Raw genomic sequence first — 17,449 nt, 5'->3', positions numbered from 1 at the left:
CGATACCGTTGACAGTGACGCCCTTCCATTTGACACTAATTTTCCGACTCAAGAAATGGATCAACGAAAGTTAAGCCAAGAGGACGTCGCCGTTTCATCTCATCAAAATACAGAAAATCAGTTGCCATCCGCTGAAATATGCACCGATGCCGCAGATCAGCGTCACCATCCTCAAATTCCCGAGGACAACACCGCACGCGCCACGGATGACTCGGACAAAAGTCCATCAACAGAATCAACGACTGAAGTGTCGACAGAGACAGTGGGACAATTTAATGTCACCGGACGCCCACAGCGCAATCGAAGTAAGCCTCTTCGCTACAGAGACGGAGTCCAATAACGCGAATTGCGAAAAGAATATAATACCTACTTCGCGACATCAATGTCATCAGAAGTCGCTCGACTATATAACATGTAGAAAACCACCAAGTATTTCGCAGATTCCCTCAACGCTGCTCATCTATTCATCCCAACTGTCACGCTTTTCAACTGCCGTCATGGAGCAAAATCACCGAAGTGGACCAGAGGACGCCCAACAACCCGCCCCGACACAGACCTGGGAGACCACCGCTTTCGACGACTGGGGTCTAACCGCCGATCAACAGCCCAGCCTGCAGGTACCCGCTAACACACCTGAGGTGCAACCCGTCGACCTCAGCTGGGTGCCAACGCAGCAGCCGGATGTTCAGCATACTGCGCAAACGCCACGTTCTCCGGACTCCGATGGCGGAAACTCCTGGGATAGGGCGCGACGCCGTTACGAGAGAGGCCTGGAGGTCCAAACCGCGCTCCTATCCAACCGGCTGACCGAACAAATCCGCAACGACAACTGGAGCGGAGCCATCGTGACATTGAAGAGGATCCTAGATCTCGATCCTGCACGTCGTCATCCCCCTCTCTATGGATGGGCTACATCATGGGATGCCCCATACAAGCGCTCACGCCAGGAGTTTGAAGGAGACGAGTAAGAAATTCCCCGACTAGGAGGAATCGTCGATAAATTGGACTCGACACATATACCATTATATTCTCTTGCTTTAACCTTCTCTGTTTCTTTCTCTAGTACTCTTTCTTCCCTCATTTTTAACTTGATAAATTCTACCCTCTTGAAAAATATAAAGATAAAATAAAACTGAAATCGCGATATGGAAGTAGTTATCTCAAAAAAAAAAAAAAAAAAGGGTAAAGAAATCAATAGACTAAAACAATAAAATAGGAAGGGAATATAAATATCAACATTGGGAAGTGAGGTAGCAATGATGGGTTGGCGGTTCGGAAAACCGGTTCGCACCGAACCGAGCCTGAAGCGAACCGTCGGAACATTTCTGTGACTTGCTTTTATAGCCGTCTCGAGGATGGGAAGAGGGGTAAATAACTAAATAAATAAGATAAAGAAATAGCTAAAATAAAAGGGAGAACAAAAGCAATCTGTATTACAGCATACAAGTTTTTCGGTACATGTAGAATTTGTTCGATTTTAAAGCATAACTATATACAGTTTAGGTTTACAAATTGGTCTTATTCTTCTCCGTGGTAGCTCCCATACGCCCCATTTCTTCTATATTCTTCTTTCACATATCTTCCTTCCATCTTCTTTCTCTATCCGATGCGTCGAAAGAATACGACACTTGGGGGGAAGGCAAAGTTTTCGCCGACGAAACACGACGCTCTTTAACACACTCACCGACTTCCACCAACCCTGCAAAGGCATTTCGCTTACGCAGAGAAATGATATAAATGAAATTCAGCCGCTTACCGAAGCTGCTATTGACAACCCAACACGTTGCTCGGCAACTCGACAACCAGCGTTCAGACAGACCGCACGCTCGTCTTTACACCCGAAGGTGAACGGAAAAATAAAATCTCAAGAAGATGACCAGCCACACAAACGCCAACCGTTTGGTTACTCTTGTTCCGGACGGAAGAGGAGGAGACATCTTGCTGATTACCATCCCCGGGGCAAGAGCTGGGATGCCAGCACAAGCTTCCGCCACACCGACGAGCGAACCTCAACATCATTTAGACAGCGACCGCGACTCACCGGCTCCCAGCACCAATTCTCGGGAGTTCTCGACATGGCGACATAGAAGATTCGACCTGATTATCCGACGATTGCGCCGAGCAGCTCTACAAGGAGACGGGTCGCCGCGAGCCACCACCCGTCGGCCTCCACAATGACGTCGCCGTCGTGATTTTTCTTTTTTGTTGTACCCTTTGTAGTTATTAAGTAGAAATACATTGGTTGTTTTTGGTATCTCATGAAAAAAAATAATCAGAGAAAAAAAAAAAAAAAAAAAAGAAAAAAAAATAAAATAAAATAAATAGAACATAAGAAGGGAGAGAGAGAAGTAAGTCTTTCCCTTAATAGTAGAGAAAAATAAAAAAAATAAAATAAATAAAATAAAACAAAGGAAAGGTATAAAAAAAAAGGAAACAAAAACAAGAAAAAAAAAACAAACAAACAAACAAACAAAAAAAAAAAAACAAACTTACATGAGTTCTCTCAGAAAAAAAAAAAAAGAAAATATAGAGGAAAAGAAAATTACCTCTTTAGACGATTGAACTTCTTACATACTTTCCATACGTGGGATACCATAAAGCAATGTCGTGTCCAACCAGTATAGAAATAATCTGTTGTTTCTTTTTGCCTCTGTGTTCTTTGAAATATTTGCATTTAAGTTGTTCCCTCTCTGAGTAGGCCCATAAATTGCAAAACTTTCCATAGAAGTAGCAGACATTTCTTCAAAAAAAAAAAAAAAAAAACTTGAAAGAAATAGTAGAATTTATTAGAAGTCCATCGGTTATTCGTATTCGGTAGCAATACAACATTAGAAATAGTAAACAGTAAAGTATTGAGAAAAGGAAATTAGAAAAACCTTGATAGTAATGTATTCCAATTCAGTTCAACAACTCCCACTCCTCTTAGAGATCGGTACACGAACGAAACAGTTGAAATTTTTCTAAGTCCCACTATGTATCACTTCCCTTCTATGCTTTTCTATAGCTTTACTATCACTGCAAAGACTTTTTCCATATACACTACACACAAAACAGCGCCACCGCTAGCGCATTCCATTCTTACACACTCCAACATACGCTAAGTTTTTCACTTTCCCTTTCGTTTCCTTACTGTAGCTTCCCCGCCGCAGCAATATTGAAAATATTCTAAGTTCTTTTTTTTTGCCGAAGGCTATTTTTCTCTACTCCCCCTATTCCATTTTTATTCCCCTCCGCTTCGTCCCCCCATTTGTACTTTTCCCCTGCATTGGACTTAGGAAAAAACGAGAGATGCGCGTGACCTTCCACGGCAGAAAAAATTTTCCGCCGTAAAACTTTGAAACGTTTCTTTCTCGTCAGCATTTCCACATGATTCAATATTTTTCAATTCTTTCTTTTTGATAATTAAGCTCACTTTTCCCTCGTTCCAACGATATAAATTTATTCGAAAAATATTGTGTCCTTCTACCATAAAAAACGGTTATATTACGACACCCCCTATTTTGCTATTATTTTGCCGTGGCGTAGCCGATGAAAAGCCGACGGAAAATCGTTGACCTTTCAAAAGCCGTCAGAAATTTTTCTTGTTGTTTTCTCTCTTTTACTTTGACGTTTACTTCCATTATTTCTTCTTCATATTTGATTATCTTAACTAGTAAACCCACATGATGACTTAGACTAAGTTGGCCAGTATACTGTTCATTCTGTTTTGTTATGTCATTTACCGTATATTTTTACATGTAGTAATGTCGTCAATGCCGTTACTATTGCTACTGCTGTGTCTCTACCTACGCGCGCGCGCATTCCAAACGACTGTGTGCGATTGTTCTGAACCGAAGAATATGGGAATTATTCAATTTTCCGATTCAAGCTGCAAACCGGAAACAAACAATACCGATACCGTGCAAGTGAAATACACCGTTTACAGTGATGAACGTTCCGCGGTGAAATTTCCCGGTTTTATTTGCGCACAGTGGATAAACATTCGCCGTATTACGAAGACCTTTTTCGGCCAATTAGTGATCGTGCCGGACAAAATTTCTATTGATACGACGCCAACCGAGTGCTACGACATGATAAACAATAAAAGGTGTGGTGAACATCATATGACTTCATCGGACAACAAATATGTTTTTGGACGTGATCCGGAAATTGTCGGATACTGGTTACAAACAATCGATTCGGAAATTCTGAATTGTGTGCTCGAACAAGTTCAGCTCTATCAACAAATGGAAGATGAAGATTTTTCGACACCTATCGGCAAAGCTTCCGCAAAATCTGGTAACTTATCCCACAATCACCTGACACTTGTCTGGGACAAAACGTACACGCAAAAATCTCAACATACAATGCGAATTGTTGAATCTGGAACCGGCTCACTAACGAAGAAATTGGGAGATGAAAAATATTTTCGCCTTTTGGATGATCGCCGCCAACTGGATTTCCATTTAACTCCTCAGCCGCCTTGCGTTCCAACTCAACAACACTGCTCCAACCGTACTACAGCCTTTAACATCGTCGGCCAATCAAAATTGTCCCTAGTAACGGCGGCCATCATGGAAAAATTTCCGCCAATCACCGTAGAGACTCCCGCGCCATCTAGCGCTGAAGAGTTAGACAAAGCGGCAAATCAACAATATATTCAAGACCGTGTTACCGATCGTGAAAATGAATTAGTGCGTATGATTCAAAGGTTAGACTGTGATGCCCGGAAAGCAAAACATGAAAGAGCAATTGCAGCCGCTCAGTATAACGGTTGGCTTGCCGCTTCACATTTAAAATTACCACAGTGCACGAAATTACAAGCTTTCGGACAAACTGCTGTTGTGGTTAAGTGTAACTCAGTGAACGTCACATTTGAAACTGTAATTACGTCATGCGGACCACAGCCAAAATTCAACATTTATACCATTAATCTCGATGGCTGGGAATTAGTTAAATATTCCCCATGCTATTGGACCAACGGATTCGTTAACTTCAACGATAAGCCTTACGCTTTTCGCAACAACACCTGGAAAAGAGTTGACGCTAACGTGGTATTACCGGAACAAACGCTGGCACATTCCTTCCGTTATGACGACGTCAAATTCTTCGATTATGAACATCGTGCTAACCCTGCTTACAACGACAACCTACTTAACCACATGAATGTCATGGCTGATATAGTAGCCGCCATGAATGAACATCCACCGACCGAATTTTCGCTAAATCACCAGCCCAGCGCATCAAGTGTGTTAGTGACAGCCGCTGGAGTAATACATTATACCAGCTGGTGGGAGACCATTAAAATGTGGTTCTTCATCAGCATATTCTGTATTCTCGGCCTAGTCATCTTACGTATCTGCTGCTGGTTGGGTATCTTCAGATTCATAAGAAAATTTTGCGGCTATCCAATAGAAGAGGCTCGTTCGACAACCACCAACCGCACCGCCATGCATCCAGTTTGATTACGGGACGTAATCTCGCACCGCCGGGAGCGATGTAACGAAGGCCTACAAATACATTTAATTATGACACCCACATTCTTATTATATTATGTTTACTCTCCCTTGGCATATAATTATGTCTACATTTTACTCTCTTGCATTTACTCTTCTTTTGCATATTACTCGATTATTGTAATCCGCATAGTAACCATTTGTCATAGACATCTTAGCGTTGACCCAATTGAACACCTGCTGTCTGACTCACACGTGCGACGCATTATCACGCCACTAAACAAACTTCCGTGATTGGTCACACGTGCGACGCATTATCACGCCATTAAATAAACATCCGTTTGATTGGTCGCACGCGCGACGCCAATCAAGCCATTAAACAAACACCTTCTGATTGGCTGCACGCGCGACATAGCGACACGTCAACAGCATCACGCCACTTTGACGAGATGCGAGGTTTCATGGTGAACTCAAAATCTAAGAAAGATCAGACAGCTAGCAGCTCGCTAAATGTTCAGTTGCCTTCAACAACACTAGCTCGACATCTAACTTGCCTTAGTGTTTTCTCTTCAAGTGTTTCTCTGACTACCTGTTTTCGTAAGTGCCTATCTGACTTGTATTTCCAATCGTCTCCATTTCGTGTCTGTTTTCACCGTGTCTCGCTCTCGCTACCACGAGCCACTTCGTATCGTTTTACCAACGTGCGCTCCCGTAACGCTCGCGCTACATCGGTAAGCTTCCAAATTGCACTTATTCTGTTGGTAATTATGGTTTGGCTCGTTATTCCCTTTCTTGTTATATTGTATGTTCTTTCCCGTGTAATTCTTATGGCCCTAGTCTAATAATACACTGTCATCATTGTGGGTAAACGTCTCCGAGTTCCGTGGTAATATATTTGTCTTAATCCGTAAAGTCATCCACCCGAGAGGGAGGATGCTTTACACAAGTCACCATCCGCACACATTAAGGGAATTTTCAGGTACAACGGTTGGAAACAACAACGCCCACCATACGTTTCTCATTTAATCCTTAACTGAGAGGGAGCAGACCAATTTGTTTCTATTCGTTTCGTGTCGGTTTTAGCGAACAGAAACCAGATCATCACTAGGGAGGGAGATATCCATTTGTTCTTAAAATGTGATCGCTATCCTTGGTGGAATATACGCGGACATATGTAAATAGCTTCTCTCTATGACAAGTCGATGTCTTTACACGTGATTTTTGTCTTCGACGTCCTTAGTCTGAGGATTTCCATTATCCGATCACAAAAATTATAAATAAAAATACACCTCACTTCACTACTTATCTACATGAGTTTTTATTTCCGATATGCATGTGACGTGCAGTGTCCCACGCATTCGAATCCGTTCGAATCAACGTCCCGACTTTTTCTTTCACGCACGGGCATGGCCTAGGTGATAGTTCCCGGCGGCGCTCAACCGTGATCAGTCTCAATATTTTTTAAACTTGTTTCTTAGGTGGTTTAAAGAAAGATTTAGCTTACGTTTAATTTTGATCATATTAGCTTGTTCCTGGATCTTTTTTTTTATCAACTCGGTGATTTGCGGTTCGAGTTTCTAGAGCCACTTCCTTCGCTGCTCGGATATTTTACATGCGTTGGCATTGCCACTAACTTGAGCTATGGGGCTAGCTAGATCTTTCTTTTCTTGCTGCAAAGATGCGATTTGATTTTCCAGCTCGCTCGCCGTTGCGTCGTAATGAGCTTTAACTGTACTATATGGACCTTCTTGATCTTGAGTCATTTTATTGACCACTTAAGAGCCAACTGGGTGTTAAGCTCCTTCAAAACGTTACTCAAAGCAGCTTGTCTGAGTGCCATGTCAGCTCTTAACTTTGACAGACGCATGCAATACGTAATTAAGAAATGATCATTCAGCCAAGGCTAGCGATAGTTTTAAAAACGATCAGTTAAAAAAATCATACCTAAGTGACCCAGTTGATTCGGAATCACTGTCTTTGTTTTCTTTGTCGGATGTGATGCAACTTTGCATGTCTTGCTTGACATGTTCAATTTTGCCCTTCCTTTGGACATTATGGATTTCATCAATTTTTTATTTCAAATTCAATGTTTTCTCTATTGCTTTCGGGATACTCAAGTCGCCAGTATCATTAAGAGTTTGATTGATGGCTCCAAGCGTTAGGTCCAAGTTTACGGCTTGCATCTAAAAATTAAAATCTATTATCTAACTATGGCAGCTAGCCGTTGTTTTGCGAAATACCCAGAGATAAGGATATGGGACACGGAATAGGGAAAGCCGCCATGACACATTTTGGCCCACCATCTAGTGGCTAATGCCCTCCCTTTATCATTAGCCGACAAATTCCTAAAATGTATAAGGCGGATGATTTGAATTTCAAAAGAGAATGCATGATAGGGATTCGACATGGTTTCTCCTGAGTGGACCAAAAGACGAATTTCCTGTATGGTATGACTCAGAACACACGTAGTTTATATGAAGAAAATTCCAGGAATCAAAAGATGTTTGGGGTTTATTCCCAATGGTACTTGGTGTGCTTGTTAACAGAAGTTACCTTGAGAAATACACAGCTTCAGTTAACAGTTGTTCTCTGTAGTTCAAGAGGTGATGTTTCACATTCGCGTTGTTTTGTAAAAGTTGAAATGCCTCCAAATTGCAGTGCTGTTAACTGTTTATCAAAGAAAAGTGACAAATCAATTTCATTCCATACGTTTCCTAGTGACGCTTTGCGACTGGTTATATGGCTTAAATATTGTGTGCCTGGATTCAAACCTTCAAAGCATTCTGTGTTATGCTCACTTCATTTTGATCAGTCTTTGATGACATGGACACCTCGACGTAAATCAAATAGATTAGCTAACAGTAAACTCAATCCGATTGATCTCGACGCACATCCCGAAGCTGAACCTCAAGAAGAGTTGGATATCGTTAATTTAAACACACCTGTTAAGGTCTCAGTATCTCACAGTGAATCGGACGCCAGCTGCTCTGCTATCAACAACAGTGTTCAACATAATATTTCTCCCGTGGTTTCTTTACCCTCTGTTCGAAGAAGACTCATCGTAGATTCTGCTAGTCCGTTAAAAAGAGAACGGTTAGATAAAACCTGTGAAACATCAAGTACACGGTGTTCAAGTCTAACTGACAACAATGTCGAATTCAATTCTACTGCGGATGGTTTGAGTTTCGTCGACTCCGAACAAGCTTCATTACGTGATGTAGTCAATTTTTCCCCCAACATAAATGGATTTATTGAAGACTTGAATAGACTTACAGAAGAAAACCAACGTTTAAAACAGGACTACGAGAATCAACTGGGCGCACTTAAAAGAGAAATTCATGAACTACATATTAAGTACAAGTGTGATATCGATCACCTTGACGGAGGGAATCTTCGTCTAAAAAGGAAACTTACCGCACTATTATATCGTGAGCGCCGGAACCAGAATGAACAAAACGTTAAAGAGGGTCAAAATAAAATCTTAATGCAGCAGTTGAAGAAGTCCATGAAGGAATGTCACGATCTAAAGGTAGCTGGGAAAAACTCAATAAGGAAAACAGACATGTCTGAAACAGCTTACCAACTCTTTCTGAACGAAAAGTGGAATTCCGGCAAAAAAGTGGGAAGTCGCAGATACTCTTCATTCATCCGTGACCTGGCAATAAATTTAAGTTTTTATTCTAACGCTGCATATGAAAAATTGAGATCCATCTTTACCTTACCATCAGTTCGGAGTCTTCGACGCTACCTTGCACCGGTTGGTTGCTCTTTCGGTATTTTAAGGAATGCATTGTCTCAGATACAAAAGGATATTGCAGAAGGAAAGCACGGAAAAGACGCCGTAATAAGCCTAGATGAAATGTCAATGAGGAAGGCCTTGTGCTACGATCCACAACTGAAAAAATATTTGGGCTTTACCGATTTTCCCGATGACAAATCTTCAACTCGAGAAACAGATCATCAACTTCTTGCTACTCAAGTATTAGTGTTTTATGTAGTAGGATTGGACGGCAAATGGAGATCGCCCGTGGCTTACTACTTTACCAATAATTTAACCGGGCAAGGCCAAGCGAAAGTCCTCACAGATGTTATTATCGCCTGTCAAGAATTCGACGTAAATGTAAAAGTATTTACTTTCGACGGGTTGGCGGCCAATATGACGATGGTAAATGTTCTTGGGGCAAACATAAAGTTTCCAGAAAAACGACGGAAATCCATTCCCAGACGGGCACGAATAAAGACTCCTCAGCAAACAGAAGCCGACCGCATGAAGTACGCACCGATGAAGACTACATTCGTTCATCCGAAGACAAAAGAAGACATTCACGTGATGCTAGACACCTGCCATATGTTAAAATTGGCACGTAATTCATTAGCACAAACAAAAAAGGGAATCGAAATACCTGGCTTCCATAAACCTGCGAAATGGTTATACATCGAAGAGCTATTTGAATACCAGAACCGCCAAGGATTTCGTCTGGGTAACAAGTTAACCAAAAGCCACGTCTACATTGGCGCACACAAGATGAAAGTAGTTCTTGCTGCACAAGTCTTAAGCAACTCGACTGCGGATGCTCTTCGCCAATTACGTGATGAACTAAAACACCCAAAGGTGAAAATTGAATTTTGATGCATTATGTCACTTACAGTGCTGCCCTCACGGGCAGGATTGTAGGTGGCAAGGGCCTTCGGTTTGTGTTTATGTTGGAAGTGGCCCTTGCCCCCTTTGTTCAGTGTGTGTTTTTCAGTAGAGTATAACGTAACGGTCGTGAACGAGGATCTCTCGTTTACCTCCCCCGTAATCCAGTCTAAATTTTAAGTTCCCAATTTTTCTCTCTCTCTCTTTGTTCTCCCTTTTTTCAACAAAGAATAAAGCCGTGCGTTTTCCCTCAAGTCATATTTTTCATCTTCATTATTTTTCATCCTCCATCCCACATCTTTTCTGTTACAACGTCTCCACTGCACGTGAGCGTTAGTAAAAAATGGTGCCGAAACCCGGGATTGAACGAACACGTGCATTTCTCTTGTTATCCCTATCCCCTAGTAAAACTTGTTAGATTCAGTAAAATTGTCGGGTATTCCCCTTTGTAAGACTTTGACACACGTCCACGCCATCCTGAAGGCAAAACCCGGTCTACCATGCCTTTACGTATCTGACTGTATCGTCGCTGTATCTACGTGAATCATCGACATCCGTTTACGTGTGACTACTTCCTTGTCTTTGAACGTTTCTACGTCATGAGTGAAGCCGTAGCAAAAGCCGAGAGTATTGAGTCGGGCGGCAATATCTCTATAGAAGACGAAATGAAGCCAGAAGCAATGAAGAATGAAGGCCCCCTCCTCCCAGACAACGATCTCAAGCAGAAACGTGGGAGAAGAAAGGCGGCCCACACGAAGTTAACGAATCAGCTCAGAAAAGCAGTGGCAGATCACAAGATGGGAGCCATCAGACTCAAGAAGTTGCAAGTTGCAGCATGGCGAGACGAATTAATTCGTATCTACGAAGACGTCAAAGATCTTCACCACACGTATATGGAGAGTTTGCCCGATATTACGGATCCACAACGTCAAGCATGTGAAAAATGGGAGGTACAATTCGACACCGACCACGTGGAAATCCTCAACTTCGCCATTAGGTATGCCACGTCGTCACGTCACTCAGCCAGCTCTATTGGTACGACAGCTTCAGACGTCACAGTTAGCACCACGCTATCACAGAAGAGGTCTACCCGTTCAGCGTCAAATGTTTCCCTTGGTCAACCCAGCCAGCGTGATCTGTGCATCCAGAAACAGATATTGGAACTGGAAGTCAAGATGAAGCGTGCAAGAATCCAGATGGAAGCGAGCACCACGTCGGCTACGGAAACGTTAAGCAAGGCGCTGAAAGGCATGGGTGAGCACCTGAGGAAACTCATTGACAGCGCGGAAAAGACGTCATCGGAAATCGCCGCTAGCACCAACTTGGTGAAAGATTCACGTCAGAGTCTACGTGAAATGGATCAGAAGATCAAAGAGGTTAACTTGGATCTAAGTGCTCAAATTGAAGGTCTAAAAACAACGATGGAAGTCAACAAGATCCATCTGAGAACGATACAAGAGCAAGTTCTGGACCAAGAGACACGCCTTCCAAAACAACCACAGCCATTCGCTGTTACACAAGACATCCCTGCTCGGGCGTCCTTAAAGTCAATTAAGGCCACAGTAATGCACCGTAGGGACTTGTCCAATCGTTACGTTCCAGCCGGTACCTCTGCACAGGATCCTACCCAAAGACTCTTGCCCATCATGCCTTCAACCTGCAATCCATGCCCACCCCCTGGGGACGATACGTCTTCGGACACGACCCCTGAACCTCCACCTGCCGCTGGCCCTTCCAATCATCCTCATGGCGGCTGCTGTAGTCGTCCACGTACTCCAACCTTCACGATCCAGCCGTTTGATGGAAATCCGAAGAACTACGCCCGGTTTAAGGCTAAATTTCGAGCCTTATACGAACAAGAATACAACGGTTCTCCTGCCCTACTGTTCATGTTGGAAGAGCTGCTGTCGAAGGAGGTCCGGAATGAGATCGGCGAGTGCCTCGCCGATGAGGCTATGTACTCCGTGGTGTGGGAACGACTCGATGCAGTTTACGGCCGCACCGAAGTCATGGATCAAACGTACCTCGACGACCTGCTGCAGATTCCACCTTTGAAGAGCCAAGATGCGGCGAGCCTCAAGACTTTTGCAAACCGGTTGCATGGAGCAGTGGTGACGCTCTCAGAAATCAAGATATGCCCATGAGCTTCATAGCCGTACTACTCTGATGCCCATGGAAGCAAAGCTGACGACGTACCTTAAAGAGAAGTGGAATGAAAAACGAAAGAGAACCGGTGCAGAGCTGAACGTTCTGGACATGGACGATTGGGTAACCGTAAAATCCATTAGCAAGCAACATGGAAAAAACGTATTTGAGTCCTTGCCTACGTCGACGTCCAAAGTACGGTTTGATGAGAAGAAGCCTGTCAAGAAACAGAACGCTGCTCACACGTCGACCATTGGACACGTTTCGACCGAAGAGGGCTCTAAATCAACGGCGTCGTCACCTCCGGAGGCTGCTCCCAAGGGAAAATAACTGAAGACGGAGGAGAAAGCGGCCGAAAAGACTGACCAATGGAGGTGCCTAGCTTGTAACGGCAGGGCTCACAACTTGGCCAGCTGTAACCTGTTTATGTCTTCAACGCCCACGAAAAGGGCGGAAGTCGTATTTAAGTCCGGGAGGTGTCTACTATGCCTAACCGGCAAACATGAACGCAAGGAGTGTCCCAGGGACATCAAATGTACCATGGGTCGATGCACTGGATCAAGACACCATCCATTGCTTCACGGGTCTGAGTTCATCCCACGGAGGAAACTATCGGATCCAACGTCTCCATCAGCGTCTACATCGACTGCATTCCTTGGGACACTAACCCAGAAGGAACCGGTAAAGCGACGTGTACGTTTCAAGATTGTACCCGTTCGTATTAGCGTCGGTACAAGATGGGTCGACACTTTCGGATTCCTGGATACCGGAAGTGACACCACACTGATCAGGAGAGATTTAGTAAAAAGGTTGGGACTCGTTGGTCAGCATAAACGTATCAACGTTGTCTCTTATGATGGAGCCACATCAAACGTCCAAGCTGCCGTTGTGGATTTCTTCCTCTCTTCCGTCGACGGAACAAGCCGGTTTGAAGTTAAACACGCCTACGCCGTCGACAATTTGAAGGTGACGCCAAATCCTCCAATCAACCCTCGTCAAATGGAGTCCTGGACACACCTACGCGGTCTTGATGTCCCGAACATACAACCCGAAGACGTTGGAGTATTAATTGGAATTGACGTAGCAGAAGCCCACGATCACGTAGATTCCGTCAAGCCGCCGGCTGGAACAATTGGGCCTATCGCCTTCAAAACACCGTTTGGTTGGTGCCTGGGTGGTCAAACGGGCCCACCACGAGATGGGCGTCCGTTCATCGCCCATATAGTAGCAGAGGAACGTCCCGAAGACCTCAACGAGTTAGTCAAGAAATTCTGGCGGCTGGAGGCGAAAGACGTAGATATGGAGCAGCCTGTTCTCTCCGAAGACGATCTATGTGGGCAACGTATCCTTGAGTAAACAGTAAAGAATGTTGGTAACCGGTATCAAGTCGGCCTTATGTGGAAAACCGACAACGTAAACCTTCCGGACAATCGGGCAACTGCATTGAAGAGACTTTATTCTCTGGAGAGGCGATTTCAACGAGATGTAGACTTCGCCCAGAAGTATGATGCAGTTGTTAAGGAGTACATCGGCCTGGATCACGCCAGACTCCTCACGACCGAAGAGTTGCGGAAGGAGTCAAGTAAAACGTGGTATTTACCGCACCACGGCGTCGTAAGCCCATCCAGCTCTACGACCAAAGTTCGAGTTGTATTCGACGAAGCCGCCGAGTATGGGGGAACGTCGATCAACCAGAACCTGTTACGTGGACCCAATCTTCTCGTTAGCCTACTCGGTGTCCTAATAAGCTTCCGAAGGAACCTGGTACCAGTTGGCGCAGATATCGAGAAGATGTTTCACCAAGTGAAGGTCCCAGTAGAAGACCAGGTGGCCTATCGGTTTGTCTATCGAACGCCTGGCAGTAATCAAGCACCGTTAACGTACCAAATGACAGTCCACGTCTTTGGATCGGTATCTTCCCCAACAACCTGTATTTTCGCCCTAAATCGGACTGCAGACGATCATCGCGACCAGTATCCGGAGGCAGCAGAGAGCGTTCGAAGAAACTTTTACGTTGACAACTACCTCGATACCTTTGATTCCGAAGACGGGGCAGTAAAACGAGCCCGCCAGATGAAGAAACTCTTACAACTAGGTGGTTTCAATCTAACGAAGTGGACGTCCTCATCAAGGAAGGTTATATCGGCTCTACGTGAATTCGGTTTGGCTTCACCAACACTGGACCTTGATTTGGAGAAGTTGCCCATCGAGCGAACACTTGGAGTGATGTGGAACGGAGAAACGGATATGCTGACGTTCAAGATACGGAAGCAGCCAAGCCATGACGTTCTCACCAAAAGGAATTTCCTCAGTATAATCTCCAGTGTCTACGACCCGTTGGGACTCGTCGCTCCTGTTGTTTTATTAATGAAGTCACTTCTGCAAGATATATGGACGTACGAGAAAAGGATCGGCTGGGATGACCCTATCCCCGAAGAATTAGGCCAACGCTTTCACTACTGGTACGAGCATCTAGATAACCTGGAGTTGTTAACAGGACCAAGATGTTTCCGGCATCAACGTGGACGTTGGACGCAGCAGCACCTGCATGTATTTACGGATGCAAGCACAAAAGGATTTGGAGCTGTGGCGTACTTCCGTTTCATCTTCGAAGACCAGTCGATCAACGTATCCTTCGTCATGGCTAAAACCCACGTAACACCAGTAAAAGGACTCACGATCCCAAGATTAGAGTTGCAGGCTGCTGTAGAAGGCTTAAATATCGCCCTAGTAATCTGTCGGGAGCTCGAAATCGATTTACGTGAAGTCACCTTCCACACCGACTCTCAAACCGTCTTACGTTGGATCTATTCTCGCACTTGCCGATTTGAAACCTTCGTGAACAATCGGAGAGTTTTGTCGACACACGTGTAATTTTAAGCGAATCGGCACGGTGTCCCCCCTCTGGCATACTCCCAGTACCACCCGCTGAACCTTTGTTCAGCGCGCGCTTGTAAGTACAAAGTAGAGGGTGGTACTGGGAGTATGCCAGAGGGAAGACACCGCGCCGATTCGCTTAAAATTACACATGTGTCGACAAAAAATTAATTCAGGGAATTCATTTCATAAGTTAGTACCAGGGGATTTCTAGCATCTAAAGAGGAATGAAATCCACATCAATGCCAACAAACGGCATGCAAATGGTTCAAGCTGTTTGTGTACAATTAAAGAAATAAAAACACCCTTTCTCCATAAGCTAACATGTAAGAAACACCATGTTCAAAGATAGCTGGGTTTTACTTTGATGGGAAAACCAGCAATCAGAAAAATTTTTCAATCTCACCAATAAATAGAAAATATTTTTAGCTATTAAGCGATATAAATGTATAAGAAATAGCTTATACGTTTGACCAGAATAAGCGGGTCGGAGTCGTGCGCTTTTAACACGGGCGCTTATGGTAAAACGCACAAGCGTTCAAAGTGAATGATGATTACTGTACGTGTAGGCGGACGTATACTTCAGGCTCCAGTTGATTATTCCACAAAGCATCCCATCCTGCTTCCAGCCGATCAACTCCTGACGCAGCGCATTGTATGGGATCATCACACATGGAATCTCCACATTAAATCTGAAAGATTGTTGGCGGATTTACGTTCACGTTACTGGATAATCTCTGGACGTAACGTAATCAAATCGGTTGTCAACACCTGCTGGCCTTGCAAGCGGAGATCATCGAAACCCATTCCGCCACTCATGGCATCGTTACCAGTTCACAGGCTTACTCCATATCTTCCCCCTTTCGCATATACGGGAATCGATTACTTCGGCCCTCTAACGGTACGAGTCGGTGGAAGAGGATGTAGACACGAGAAACGTTGGGTATGCCTGTTTACGTGCCTAACAACTAGAGCCGTTCATCTAGAAGTATCCGACGGCCTCAGTCTCGAAGAATTCATGCTATGTTTCACTCGGTTCGTGAGTTTACGTGGAAAGCCGAACGTTGTTTACAGTGACAACGGAACTAATCTCGTAGCTGGGGAACAAGAACTCCGACAAGCTCTAATGGAGTTAGTCAAACAACACCAGGAGTTGCAGTCGAAGATGGCATGCCTTCTCTCCTCCTCACGGACCCCATTTCGGTGGAGTTTGGGAAAGGCTCGTGCAATCGTGCAAGCGAGCCATGAAGGTCAGCGTCGGGAATCGTTTAGTCACCGATCGGGTCCTAAGAACGGTGATTGCAGAAGTAGCAGCCCTTTTGAACGCTCGGCCACTAACCCACCTCAGCATGGATCCAGAAGATCCCGACCCGTTAACGCCGAATCACTTTCTTCATGGAGGAGCCCGTCCCTACGTGCCGCTAAAGTTGGGAGATGCTGAGAACATGGACGTCACAGCAAAACAATTTCTCCAAAGCCAGGCCATCATACAACATTTTTGGAACAGATGGCTTCGTGAATACGTTCCACACCTGACGGAAAGGAGAAAATGGTCGGAAAATCGGCCAAACGTTACCGTCGGAAACCTAGTACTCGTCATTGAGCCGAATACTCTACGTGGACAGTGGCCGTTGGGAAAAGTGATAGAGGTTCTCCCCAGTGACTCTGATAACGTTGTACGAGTGGTAAAAGTGCAAATCAGCAACCACAAAAACCCCTGTATTCGTCCAGTGACTAAGCTCTGTGTTATGGCTACGGCCAAAGAGCAGGACGTTTACGTAGAAAATGAAAAAATTGGGTCATCTGAGTAAAAATCGAGATCGTTAGGTCAAAATGTAATGTAAATAGTCAATTCTTGTATAAAAGTAAAAAAGGGGTATAAATTGTAAAATGGTAAAATTGTAAAATTGTAAAATGTCTAATGTCAAAATGTAAAATGTAAAATGGTTTATATAGTCATATGTAACAATGTAAAAAATGTGAATCCCAAAACCGCAGTGTAAAATTTCCGATGGCAACGCCACCTATACTTAGTTCAAAGGGCAAAGGCAAAATTAGGTCGCCTACTGTTTAACCCTTGAACTTAGGGAAACTGTTTAGTCCTTGACGAACATTAGACGACAGTTGCTCTTAAGTTCTCGTACTATCAACACCAAAGTGACCATTGCCGACTCAACATCATGGCTGAAAATCTGTGCCCATCCGTCTCAGCCGTCAAAGAAAAGTTAAAAGTTTCCCGTGAACGTGAAGAGGAGTGTTCGTCCAATCTTCATCTCCGTCGACAAGATTTACTGAGGACGCGAACGGCGGCTATCGACGTGGTTTTGGCCCACCAAAAGGCCATCGTTCAACT

The 17,449-nt window shown here is 44.2% G+C and overlaps 1 protein-coding gene and 1 long non-coding RNA gene across 2 annotated transcripts; one reads left to right on the top strand and one right to left on the bottom strand.

Annotated features, from left to right (window-relative positions):
• Positions 1 to 1,406: 1,406 nt before the first annotated feature.
• LOC116930120 lies at positions 1,407 to 3,010 on the bottom strand. Its single transcript, XR_006649091.1, has 4 exons — positions 2,877 to 3,010; positions 2,547 to 2,740; positions 1,757 to 2,212; positions 1,407 to 1,699 (listed from the first exon to the last, which is right to left on the bottom strand). It is a non-coding gene; the product is annotated as an uncharacterized LOC116930120 (long non-coding RNA).
• Positions 3,011 to 3,974: 964 nt separating this feature from the next.
• Positions 3,975 to 5,444, top strand: LOC123474472. The gene has a single exon (XM_045176687.1). The coding sequence runs from the start codon at positions 4,071 to 4,073 to the stop codon at positions 5,442 to 5,444; it is 1,374 nt and encodes a 457-aa protein (XP_045032622.1). The 5' UTR covers positions 3,975 to 4,070.
• The last annotated feature ends 12,005 nt before the right edge of the window (positions 5,445 to 17,449 follow it).

This window comes from Daphnia magna, linkage group LG7 (assembly GCF_020631705.1).
Source record: "Daphnia magna isolate NIES linkage group LG7, ASM2063170v1.1, whole genome shotgun sequence".
In the NCBI taxonomy this organism is placed as follows: domain Eukaryota; kingdom Metazoa; phylum Arthropoda; class Branchiopoda; order Diplostraca; family Daphniidae; genus Daphnia; species Daphnia magna.
This window is presented reverse-complemented; position numbering and strand designations above follow the sequence as displayed.

What these genes read in the sequence shown, in the direction of transcription:
- LOC123474472 (XM_045176687.1), top strand. Translation starts at nt 4,071, where the DNA reads ATGATAAACAATAAAAGGTGTGGTGAACATCATATGACTTCATCGGAC.